This window comes from Mesoplodon bidens (assembly GCF_964165515.1).
Source record: "Mesoplodon bidens genome assembly, chromosome: 19".
Lineage (NCBI taxonomy): Eukaryota > Metazoa > Chordata > Mammalia > Artiodactyla > Ziphiidae > Mesoplodon > Mesoplodon bidens.
The window spans coordinates 45,730,845-45,743,226 of record NC_138179.1 but is presented as its reverse complement, the minus strand read 5'-3'; the positions used below and the strand labels follow the sequence as shown (position 1 = coordinate 45,743,226).

The 12,382-nt window shown below is 47.5% G+C and overlaps 1 protein-coding gene across 2 annotated transcripts; it reads left to right on the top strand.

Moving 5' to 3' along the window:
* The first annotated feature begins 6,595 nt into the window (after positions 1-6,595).
* Positions 6,596-11,816, top strand: LOC308607366 (UPF0450 protein C17orf58). Of its 2 annotated transcripts, none has more exons than XM_081219211.1 (4): positions 6,596-6,897; positions 9,197-9,733; positions 9,983-10,174; positions 10,841-11,816. In XM_081219211.1, exons 1-4 carry the CDS (start codon positions 6,822-6,824, stop codon positions 11,029-11,031), a joined length of 996 nt encoding a protein of 331 aa, XP_081075337.1. In that variant the 5' UTR covers positions 6,596-6,821; the 3' UTR covers positions 11,032-11,816. The 2 variants fall into 2 exon arrangements, with proteins under 2 accessions (XP_081075337.1, XP_081075338.1); XM_081219212.1 differs by having other exon boundaries at positions 6,620-6,686.
* Positions 11,817-12,382: the final 566 nt, after the last annotated feature.

Sequence of the window (12,382 nt, the reverse complement as noted above, 5' to 3'; positions counted from 1 at the left end):
CCACTAACTATATATGTAATATTTTAACATTAAAAAAACATGAAGCAAATATGGAAAAAATTATTAAGATTTAATAAAACTGGGAAACTGGGTCATGCTTATGCAGGTATTCATTATATTATTTTCAATAGCTTTCTCTTTTTTCTTTTTTCTTTTTTGGCCACCCTTCATGGCTTGTGGGATCTTAGTTCCTCGACCAGGGGTTGAACCCGGGCCCACAGCAGTGAAAGTGCTGAGTCCTAACCACTGGACGGCCAGGGAAGTCCCTCAATAGCTTTCTGAATGTTATTTTCCCCTTAAAAATGCTCAGAGGAAGGCAAAGCTCAAATAATGATGACAAAGAATCCCGAAGACAATTTCAAGAAACAGACATTTTCACAAAAGCACAAGAAATGGTCTTTGTGAATCAGGAAATTATAAGCAGGGAGTAGACAGATGAAAGAACAATAGGATGAACAACAAAAAAGCACTAACTAATAATAATTTCTTAGGATTAAATTCCTTATTGGAAGGAGCCAAATGCATAGTTGATGCTCTGAAAATGAAATCAGGATGAAAAGGAAAAAGATAAAGATAAAAATGATGAGTGAGAAGATAAAATACGTGGAAGACACAATCAAAAGATGAGTATTGGGCTTCCCTGGTGGCGCAGTGGTTGAGAGTCCGCCTGCCGATGCAGGGGACACGGGTTCGTGCCCCAGTCCGGGAAGATCCCACATGCCGCAGAGCGGCTGGGCCCGTGAGCCACGGCTGCTGAGCCTGCGTGTCCGGAGCCTGTGCTCCACAACGGGAGAGGCCACAACAGTGAGAGGCCCGCATACCGCAAAAAAAAAAAAAAAAAAAAAAAATCCGCCTGCCAATGCAGCGGACACGGGTTTGATCCCTGGTCTGGGGAGATTCCACAGGCCTCAGAGCAACTAAGCCCACAAGCCACAACTACTGAGCCTGCATGCCACAACTACTGAAGCCTGAGAGCCTAGAGCCCGTGCTCTGCAATGTGAAGTCCATGCACCACAAGGAAGAGTAGCCCCTGCTCGAGGCAACTAGAGAAACCCATGAGCAGCAATGAAGACCCAACGCAGCCAAAGATAAATTAAAAAAAAAAATTAGTAGATCAAACTATACAACATTTCAACACCACAGAACACCTCCCCCTCTGTATTCTTTCCAGTCACTACCCATCCCCAGGATAACCATAACCTGACTTTTTTTTTTTTTTTTTTTTTTGTTGTGGTGCGCGGGCTTCTCATGGCGGTGGTTTCTCTTGTTGCAGAGCATGGGCTCTAGGCACGCAGTCTCAGTAGTTGTGACCCGCGGGCTCTAGAGCGCAGGCTCAGTAGTTGTGGCGCACGGGCTTAGTTGCTCCGCGGCATGTGGGATCTTCCCAGACGAGGGCTCAAACCTGTGTCACCTGCATTGGCAGGCGGATTCTTAACCACCGCGCCACCAGGGAAGCCCCATAACCTGACTTTTAACTCCATAGATTAATTTTGTCTATTTGTGAATTTATAGAAATGAAATTACATAGTATATAGTCTTTTGTGTTGGACTTCTTTTACTTGATATCATGTTTATGAGATTCATCTATACTTTGCTTTTGTAATTGTAGCTCATTTAATTTCATTGCTGTCTAGCAGTGATTATCGTTCACGATTTTGTACCCAGGAGACATCGCAATGTCTGGAGACAGTTTAGATCGTCACAACTGGAGGTGGGGGGGCGCTACTGGTATCCAGTAGATAAAGCCAGAGATACCGGTTAACAACGCATGACAAAGAATTATCTTGCCCAAAATGTCAGTAGTGCCGAGGTGGAGAAACCCTGCTCTAGAATATTTCAGTATGTCTCAATACATTCATTCCTTTGTTAACGGGGACACGGAACGTTTTACAACAGCAAAAATTGAAAACAGCCTAAAATGTTCACAAGTGATGGTTTGTCTAAATGAGAACATATTATGGACTTATGAGATTTCGTATCTACAAAGAGTTTGTAATAATATTTTAATTTTCATTGAATAAAAGCTGAATACAAAATTGTATACCTGACAGGTAAAATGGGGAGGTGCCCTTGTCATGGTGTCATGTGAACAACACAGGATCCAAAATAGTGTTGGTCCTCTGATGGCATCTGTGTGAAATGGTATCTAAGAAAGAGCCTGGAAGGAAAAACATGGGAATATTGCAGTGATTGTTGTTTTTTTTTTCCTATAATTAATTAATTAAGGCTGCGTTGGGTCTTTGCTGCTGCAGGTGGGCTTTCTCTAGTTGCGGTAAGCGGGGGCTACTCTTCATTGCAGTGCACAGGCTTCTAGGCACACAGGCTTCAGTAGTTGTGGCATGTGGGCTCAGTAGTTGTGGCTCGCGGGCTTTGTTGCTCCGCGCATGTGGGATTTATCCCGGACCAGGGATCGAACCCGTGTTCCCTGCATTGGCAGGCAGATTCTTAACCACCGCGCCACCAGGGAAGTGACTGATGGTGGTAGTTCTTGTGTCTACTCTATTTTTATTTTCCAAATTTTTCATTAGAGTAACGTAGAGTGATAGGAAAACAAAATCAAGAATTAAAAAGCAGCTACTTAGGGAATTCCCTCGAGGTCTGGTGGTTAGGACTCGGTGCTTTCACTGCCGAGGGCCTGGGTTTGACCCCTGGTCGGGGAACTAAGATCCCACAAGACGAGTGGCATGGCCAATAAATTTTAAAAATTAAATAAATAAAATTAAAAAATAAAAAGCAGCTACTGACCATTGTCTGTGGAGAGTCCACCTATAGGGCATTGAGGCTCTCAGCATCTTCCCCCACTGGGCCTCCTTCCTTAGCGTGCCACCATGCTTCCTGGGCCTGGGTACATTCACATGCTCTCTTGTACCCCGGTGCCATTGCATGTGCTGTTGTCCCAGCCTGCAATGCCTGCCCTCCTTGGTCTCTCTGGTGAGTCCCAGTCATTCTTCAAACCAGAGTTTATGTGATGTCTCCTGTAGCCTTTTAATATTGCACTTAACACTATAACGGAACGTTATTCCCCACAGCAGTCTGTCAGCCACTTGAGGGGAGGATTTATGTCCCAGTATTCCAGGATCTAGCCTGGTGCCTGTGGGAGTAAACCTAGCAGCTATCTGTGAAAGCCTGAAGAATCTGGGGAGACCTCGGCCCCAATCAGGATGGTCCTGAACTCGAACTAGAACATGACCCTAATTTACGTACTGGGGACCAGAGCAACAGTATTGTACTCTTTTTGAAGAAAGATGATGACGATGGGTATTTCCAGCTTCTAAAACGCCTGGCACATGGTGTTTCTTTGTTTTTGTTTTTCCTTGGCCGTGCTGCACAGCTTGTGGAATCTTAGTTCCCCAACTAGGGATTGAACCTGGGCCCTGGCAGTGAAAGCGCCAAGTCCTACCCACTGGACCGCCAGGGAATTCCCAGGGCACATAGTGTTTTGATACCAAGTGGTGGGCTGCAATTCAGTTCTGACAGTAACCACTCAGGGTTAGCGCAGGCCTCACTAGGTAAAGGGCAGATGACCCAGAACAAGACTGCTCTCATTTCAGACAGCTGGGTATAAATCTAGGGGTTCTCAAGAGTCCTCTCAGGCTTGATAATTCTCTACAGCAACTCACAAAACTCGGGAAAGTGCTCTACTTACAATCAAAGTTTTATTATAAAGGGTACAAATCAGACCCAGCCACATGAAGAGACACAGAGGGCAAGATCTGGGAGGGTCCCAGATGCTTCAGGGTTTTCTCTCCATGGATCACAGCGCATCACCCTTCTAGCACATCAATGTGGCCACTGACCAGGAAGCTCCACTGAGCTGTCAGTGGGCTTCATTAAGCAGGCATGATGGATTAAATCATTGACCATCTGATTGAACGCAATCTCCAGACTCTCTCCGCCCCCTGGAGGTCAGGCAGGCTCAAAGTCCCAACCCTCTAATTACATGGTTGGTCTTTCTGATGACCAGCTCCCAGCCCAAAGCTATCAAGGGGCCCTCCAAGAGTCACTGCATTAGCATAAACTCAGGTGTAATCCAGGCGGCTCGTGAATCATTAAGACGCTTCCATCACTTGGGAGATTCCAAGAGTTAGAAGCTCCATGCCAGGAACCTGGCACAAATCCTTTACTATACAACGCACAGTAGATGCTCAACAATTACTTGCAAAGCAGAAAGATACACTCAAAATGCCAGAAATTGGCAGGGGAGAGGGAGGCAATTAGGCTCTTAGGTTCTTCCACCTGACACGTGGAAGATAGGCACGTAAAGGTGGACATATTAGGTTATGAGAAACAAATACCTTTAAACATTCCAGTTGTAGGACGAACTCCCTGTGCTCTGGCTTACCAAGCACTCTGATGGTAATTTGGCTTCTCAGGTGACTTGTTTTTAGAAAGAGAACGCTAGCCAGGCTGACACGAGCCTGCAGGTCTGCCTGAGTCGATTTCTTGTTGTAAATTAATAAAGTGGCATTCTGACTTACGCAGTTCAGTCTCTTCGAGCTCTCTGTGCTTTCCACCATGAATATGGCTTCTGCTCCTGCAAGCCATGTGCTGCCCAAGACACAGCCTTGGACCCTGGCAAGTTCTTCCAGGCTGGTGCCACCCTGGGAGCCTCGAGGAGTCTTCCAGTCAGCTCTCTGCCTCTACATTTCAGGGTGTGGGCTTCAGGGCATTCACAACATTCCTGCAACAGAAGAGTTTCGGGAACACCCCAAACTGGATCTGGGTGACTTGAATATTATCTCAGGCAGCTATGTCTGAGATGTGGTTGTAACTGAGAAAGCTTAAGCCTAGTTAATTTTATTCCACTTGACTTAAAGAGTACGTCAAAGAAGGGGATCTAAGGACATCTATAAATTATAAACCACAAAGCACGAATTTCAGTGTTTTTTGGTCTTGGCCAGAATCTGGAGACACTGACTCTGGTGTACCCAAGCCTTGCAGTGACCGAAGAGATATACTCTTTTGGAGGAAATAGAGAATTTGCTCCTCTAAAACTCAGATGAGGGAAGATTAGCCCACCTTCAACTGCAATTTGATTTAGTGCTCAACAGGCAATCTCCTGATTAATAATTAGACCTCTGAATCACCTTTGCTATATCCTATTACAAATTAATAAGTGACATTCTGGTTTATACATCTTCTTTTTATGAGTTTGGTTAACATGAGTTGGTCCCACAAATCTAATCCATTGACAAAACTGAGTTTCAAGCTGAGGAAAGTTGAGAACCAGACTACAGATATAGTGACCCCCTCCAACATATTGTCAGCCTGTGACTAGACAGCCAACTCCTCCCTAGAACACATTTATCTCACCACATCCCTCAAACCAACACACACCGGATTCAGGAACCTGTTCTACAGTATCCCTGAGTCACGTTCTCTTTGGATACCCGCCCCCCCCAATGCCCAGGACCTCATTGTCACAACACCTCAAAGCAGCCTGCTTTCTTGGAGATCTCAGTTGTTAGAATATTGTTTCTTAAACTGAAATTAAACCTGTCACTTCATAACTTCTACTTACTGGTTCTTTCCCAAAATGTAACAAATGTTTTTCTGTGCCTAGGCTGCCTATTCTCAGTTCCTCCAAAAGAACTTGACCATGATGGATTCCAGCCCTCTCACCACCCAGTTGTTTTCCTTCTACCTTTCCAGTGTCTTTCTTGAAAACATGATCCCCCCCACCCCAAATCTGATCGGTCCACTAGCACTATTATCTTTGAGACATAAGATATTAGTGCAGCAAAAGTTTGTTATTTCTTTTAGCAGTTGCATCTCACTGTTGGCTCATGTGCTTCAGATAAAAATGCCTTCATCTCAATGCATTTCCCCTTCCTTTTGGATTTGAAGCTGTTGAAATGAGATGCATGTTGGTAAGGCTCTGGGTTTACTATGGTGAGCTTACTTCCCCCTTTGGTGAATGCTGTTTCTGTTCAGTCTGAGGGACAGGGTCCTTAGCTCAGGACAAATATACAGAGCCATTTCAAGAATTCAGACCTAAGTAGTGAATGAGTTTTTCTTAGAAAGAAAGAAAAAAAAACAATCCACCTTTCTTGAGGAAATGAGCCATCATTAGAGAGCTGGGAAGGATTTTTACTTTTTTATTCTCTAGCTCCTGGTGGGTAAAAGGCACTCACATGGGCTTGATGAATCTAGCCAACCTGCTACCAATTTCAACTGGGGACAGGGGGAGGGAAAAGAAAAGCTATTTTACTGAGGCTTTTTTCCTTTCTGATTCTAGAATATAAATATTGTATATATAGTAAAACAGTGTAACCAGACCTAGGATGTAGTGACTTGGTTCCTCTCAGAATCCCTGAGACAATCTGGGATGAATTTACTGTCATCTGGAATCTCCTCCTTTCCACAAGCCCAAACTGTCTTAAGCTCTAATTTGCCTATTTGTTGTTGACTTAATCTAGACAAATCTCCCTACCACTCACACTCCCCCATCCTGTCCCTCAGCCCCTCAACATCCTTCTCCTCTCCACTGGCCACCCCACCCTCTCCTCCACCCAACCCCGGCCCGCAAAACCCACACGGGTTTAAAGTGTAGGTTTTGATGCTCTCATTGCCCACAGATCGCAGGACAGACGTTCCCAGGGACAACTTTGAGAGGCCACGTGCTCGTCCCCCTAAGGAGGTGGGAGAAATCCCTGCAGCTCGGTTTTGTTCCAATGGTCTGTTCAGTGAGTGATTCCCGTTTCCCCAAAGGCTGCCCCTCATTAGCATGAACGGGGGTGGGGGGGTGGAGAATGGGTGGGGGGAGAGAAAGAGCAAAAGCCCAGGCTCAGTTTTAGAGCCTGGGAACCGTGTCTACAAACATGACAGCTAGAGCTTTCTGGCTCCTCTGTTTGATCGTTGGATCATCTCCCGAAGCCCCAGTGGCGGAGAGAAAAGGTAAGATCGATGAAACGCTGAGCCCTGGGAGAGGGGCTGGGATCCGGGGGCGAGCTGGGGAGAGGGCGCGATGAAGGGCGGGACGAGAAAGGGGTCAGGGCTTGCCAGAGAGGAGATTCCAGGTCCGTGTTCGTGTTCCAAAGGAGCAAAATGTGTCCCCAAGATTGTGTGTGTCTTGGCAGCCTTTATCGGAATGAAGCCAGTTGTTCAGCTACTGAAATGATCTCGAGCGAGCCGGGCAGGCTGGAGAAACTTTGCATGTTAAGTAGTTGCTCCATCACAGAGGAGGGAAAGTGTCAAAAGGGGTCGCGGCGCGCCTTTCGGGAGCCGTGCGGGCCGGGCTCGCGGGACGCGGCGGGCGGCGGGCGCCCGGAGGAGCGCGGGGTCCGCCCAGCGCCCGGGTCCCCGTCCCGCCGGCGATCCGAGGAGCTGGGTGCGCCCCACCGGGGCTGGGAGCGGAGGGAGCCGAAATCGGACCTTTCTCCCCTCTCCCTCCAGCCGCAACCAATGGCCTTGGGACACCTGAGTCTTTAAAACACACACACACACACACAATTTCATGCCTGAGATGAAAATTACTGAGGGAATGAAGAAATAAGAGGTTCTCTGCGGGGAGGTGTTTTTGTCTGGCTTTTATTTGGATGTTCTGTTTGATTCACTATCTCTGGGAAAAATAGCTTCCGCACCTCACAGGGTAATTTACTTTGGGTTATTTTTCCACATGGAAACTGAATGACTTCAGTGGCATTTAACCCAAATATCAGACAATCTTTCCCATGACAACAGATGGTGATATCAATGGGGAAGCAGTTGTGAGGTCAACAGTTGACAGTCAGGAATTGGATATCCACCAGAACTTTATTCAGCTGTGTATGGGCAAAGTTGAACATAATGAGCCAGAATCAACCTCTCTGCAAAAACATGAACTATAACCAGCTATTATTGCTGGGTGAAAGCTGATTTTAAAGGAGACTGTCAATTTGGCAAGATAAATCACTTTAAATGAAGTGTTGCAAGAACTGCAAATGGGCAGACCAAGCTCTTCGATGCCAGAGAGAAATGCTGAAAACCAGCCGTTAAAATAATAGGGAAAAAAAAAAAAAAAAAAGATGGGCTCTTGTGCCCGTCTGGAGGGCACTGGGACCCAGGCAAACGGAGAGGTGATATTGTGTAACTGGGCATGGGAATTGGCCCAGATTTTAAGCTTGCTGAAGTTTGCTCACCAACCTGCCTGCAGAGCTGGGGAAAATCACGAATAATTTCAAAAATTTGTTTTCATGCCGTTTGCCATTCAGGAGCTTTTCCTCCACCTTGGGAAGGGGTGGGGGTCGGGCAGTGTAAGCGATGCGGGTGCTTTTACACTTAACCAGGGGCCTCTGCGCCCAGCCACGCTTTAAACCTCCTTCTAAGCTGTGGTTTACTACTAAGTGGTGTCCAAGAAGCCAGATAAAAATCCACTCACAGATGCTCGACTCTGCACAGACCAAGATGACAGTGTAAACACGGATGGGAAAACCAAATAGTTCTGTTGTCAGGGGCGCTTAAACAATTAGGAGAACCTGTAATATGAGACCTTTCCCCCTGGGGTTTGCTCTTGGTACTTTCTCAACAAACTGTACATAGCAAAAAGGCGGATGTTTACATATATATTAAAGAAAGGGCAAAAGAGTTTGTTATTTAACCAAAGTTGTCAGTTATCTTTAGTCCTAGAACAAATAGGTGGTTGTAATTTGAAAAGCTATTGATTTGCAAAGCTTCCTTAACAAAATGAAATGTTCCCATGTGGTGAGAAAAATGTTCTTAGTTGCCCTCATTCTTAGAGGGCAAGACCCTCATCTCCGTCTTCTTGGGGCCTAGGAAACCTGTGCTCACCACAAGCCGGGGCGCCTTCCTCTTCCTCCTCCCGTTCTCTTTCCTTCACTTCCATGTCTGCTGCCCTCTCCACGTCGCCTCTCGCAGGTGTACGCTGCGTTTACATTGTCCCCCATCTCCTCTCCCCTCCCAGAGCCATTTCTTCTTCCCCCCTGTCGGCCTCTCCTCCCCTCCACAGCCTCATCTCTGCCCGCCTTCCCTCCTCTCTCAGCCTCCCCGGCCTCGCCTCCCCTCCCCTCCTCTCGGCCTCCCTCCCCTCCTCTCGGCCTCCCTCCCCTCTCTTCTCTGCCTCTCCCCTTCCCCCCACCACCGTCCCCTTCCCTCCCCTCTCAGTGTCCCCTTTCCCCACCCCTCCCCTCTCCTCTCAGCCTCCCCGGCCTCTCCTACCCTGACGGCCTCCCCGGCCTCTCCTCTTCTCTCCCTACAGCCTCGCCGCCCCACAACCGGAAGCCCGACCCCGGCGGCGGCCCGAGTGCGGAGACGCCTGGGCCCCGGCCGCAGCCAGTCCCCGAGACCCCGCGACGGCCGCGCGCAGCCGAGGCCGCTCCCCGCGCCTGGTCCGACCTGCGGCGCCGGAAGCCCCAGCCGGCCGCCGAGAACCGGGCCGGCTTCCGGGAGGCCGCGCGCGCGCCCGCCGGCCCGCCGAGCCCGCGCCTCTCTCAGGCCGAGAACCGTGCGTCGCCGCGCCGCGTGCCCGCGCTGGAGGACTCCCCGCGGCGCGCGCGCGCCCGGGCCCTGCGCCTCCCGGCCGCGCGGCCTCCCACGCGCGCCGCCGAGGCCCCCGCCGGCCCCGCCCACCCCAACCGGCCGCGCGCCGCCGCGCCGCCCCCGGAACCCGCGCCCGCGCCGCCGCCGCGCCTCAGCCCACAGCGGAGGGAGGATGCGGAGCCCGGCGCCGAGCCCTGCGCGCGCGCCTGCAGGGCGGACTTGGACGAACGCGAGTCCTACTGCGCCAGCGAGTTCGGTGAGCCCCGCCCGCAGCTCCTCCCGGGCCCGGGCGGCCGAGCCCAGGCCGCGGGGCGAGCCTTTCCGAGCCGAGAGCGCCGGGCTGTGCATCGGGACCCCTAAACCAAACCCTAGAGAAACCCACCCACTCGGTCCTGCAGCCCCAGAGCCGTGTGGACTATTTTGTGATTTGTTAGAAACGCACTGGGGAGAGAAAGAGGATGTGAGCGCTATGCATTTCTCCAAACTCTTTGTTTTTTGAAAGCAGCAGTCAACGGAATCGTGCATGATGTGGACGTCCTCGGTACAGGGATCCGGCTGGTGACTCTGCTGGTGGACCGGGACGGGCTGTACAAGATGAACCGCCTGTACATCACTCCGGACGGGTTTTTCTTCCGAGTCCACATATTAGCCCTAGACTCCTCTAGTTGCAATAAGCCATGCCCAGAATTTAAACCTGGTATTAAAACTGATCTAAGTGATCATTTTATATATGTTCTTTATGTCACCATTGTAACTTTGACATGCCACAGCCCGGTCTCTATCAGTTACCCCAGTACCTTTTTTTGGGGGGGGAGGGCTATTCTAAAATGAATAGAATTTAGAAGACAGGTATTATTTCGGCCACTCTGTGATTTAAATTCCATCAGCGCCTCCGGTTAAAGATGGGAACTGAGCGGATTGGCACAAAGCAAGCACTCAATATTTGTTGACAAGTGGAGTGAATGACGAAACACCGTTGCCAGACAGGATGCCTAAGGGGCTTTTAAAACTGAGTTTAGAGACGTCTTTTGCTGGGCGCGTGTGTTTGGGGGGGGGCGGGTAATGCCCACTCCCACGTCTTTCTAGAGATGTTCTCTGTAAAATACTGCTGGCACTGTTGTGATTAGGACCTTTGTTTCTAGTGCTGGCTGTTTACAGGCTGAGTAATCTGATTATCTTATAAAGGTCACTAGGCTATTTCCACCTGCTGTCTGAGGTTTAAATGTCTGAGATTCAACATGTGCAGCAAGATAAGAGAGTCAAGCTTAGGCATTTCTTAAAAGCCTTACATTTTCTTATTGTTACGTGGTATTTGAAAGATAACTATGAATTTATATTTTGGCTTTTTTTTTTTTTTTTTCAGGCAGCAGGTATATTGTGATGGGCCACATCTACCATAAGAGAAGGCAGCTACCTACAGCTCTGCTTCAGGTCCTGAGAGGGCGCCTCCGACCAGGAGATGGACTTCTCAGGAGCAGCAGCAGCTATGTGAAAAGATTTAACCGGAAAAGGGATGGGCAAGTGCAAGGGGCAATTCACACCCAGTGCATTTGAAACATACCAGCCTGGCATTTCTGGATCATAAGAGACTTGGAATTCAGCATCAAGACAGGAAAGGCCTATCATTAAGTAACTGGATTTTCCTTTAGAACAGGGCACACAGCTCCTTTAGGAACTAGTTGCAAAGTGCCAACTCTCATCTTCAAGTTGGCACTTTTTTACAAAGTCTTCTTAAATGGTTATGCTTCTGAGGTCTGTGGTGAAGTTATTCAATTGGTGTGCCAGTTACTCACACAAGCTCAGATAACTGACCTGTCCACTTAACAGATGACTGCTTCATGTTGTTTATTTTTAATTATTTTAATTTAAATACATTCTTCAGTAGAAATAGTTCACAAAAACATTTCCTTGATTTTAAATATACAATTTTGAATAGTTTATATCATGTATCAAACCAAATTTTATACTAAAACCATCACATTTTAAATTCTGTACATAACAGTAAGTGCACTAGTCAGACGTATGAAATGTCATTTAGAACACATTTAGATCAAACACTAAAGTCAGAGCCCGAGACAATTATTAAAGTTTTACATTTAGAGTACTGAAGGGCTTATTCAAGCAAACAAATGTGTGTTCAAACAAGTGTTCCTGATGTACCAAAATATAAGATACAGTTTATTTTCATGACTCCCTGCTTCTAAAATCCTATGTTTTGTGCCATACTGGCAGCTATCCCAATACCAAACATATTCTGGGTGTATCTGATGTCATTTTTCTATTAAGACCAAGTATCATGTTTGTGTTTGTAAAGCAGTAAATCTTTCTGTGAAATCAGATCTTGGATGCACCTGGTTTTTTCAGCCTCACTGAGCCCCAAAAGGTTTGGGAAAAAGCATTTCTCAAACTTACTCCAAAAACCCTGGAACCAATATTTAATGACGGCTTGCAAGCACGTGAATTTTAAACGTTTTCCAGTTGGCTTTAAAAAGATTTAATCACGAACTGAACTTATTATTGATTTTATATCTCAGCCCACAAAGACATTAACAATTTTTTTTTCAGAAGACCAAGCTGTGCTTTAATTTGAAACGCTGTGAATAGAGACACTGATAATCCATGGTTGAAGATTACTGCCTCAAGAAAGATAGAAAAAAGAACTCCACTGAAGAGATAAAAACAGTCCATTTGGTCTCAGATGAGATTCACTCTGGAGCTCAGGATGTGTCATTAGTCTGTAATGGCACAGAGTCTTTAAAGGCCTCACAGAAGCACTATATACACACAGGATGTCAGGACAGCACAGAGAGACTGTAAGACATAACAACTGATTGTGATGGGAGATACTGTTACCTTATTTGTCCCAAACGGGGCAAAGAGGTAAAAGAAAAGTTGAGAGGTTCTG

What these genes read in the sequence shown, in the direction of transcription:
- LOC308607366 (XM_081219211.1), top strand. Translation starts at nt 6,822, where the DNA reads ATGACAGCTAGAGCTTTCTGGCTCCTCTGTTTGATCGTTGGATCATCT. An exon ending in CCCAGTGGCGGAGAGAAAAG is followed by an intron (nt 6,898 to 9,196) that starts GTAAGATCGATG and finishes CTCTCCCTACAG; the next exon opens with CCTCGCCGCCCCACAACCGG. An exon ending in CTACTGCGCCAGCGAGTTCG is followed by an intron (nt 9,734 to 9,982) that starts GTGAGCCCCGCC and finishes TTTTGAAAGCAG; the next exon opens with CAGTCAACGGAATCGTGCAT.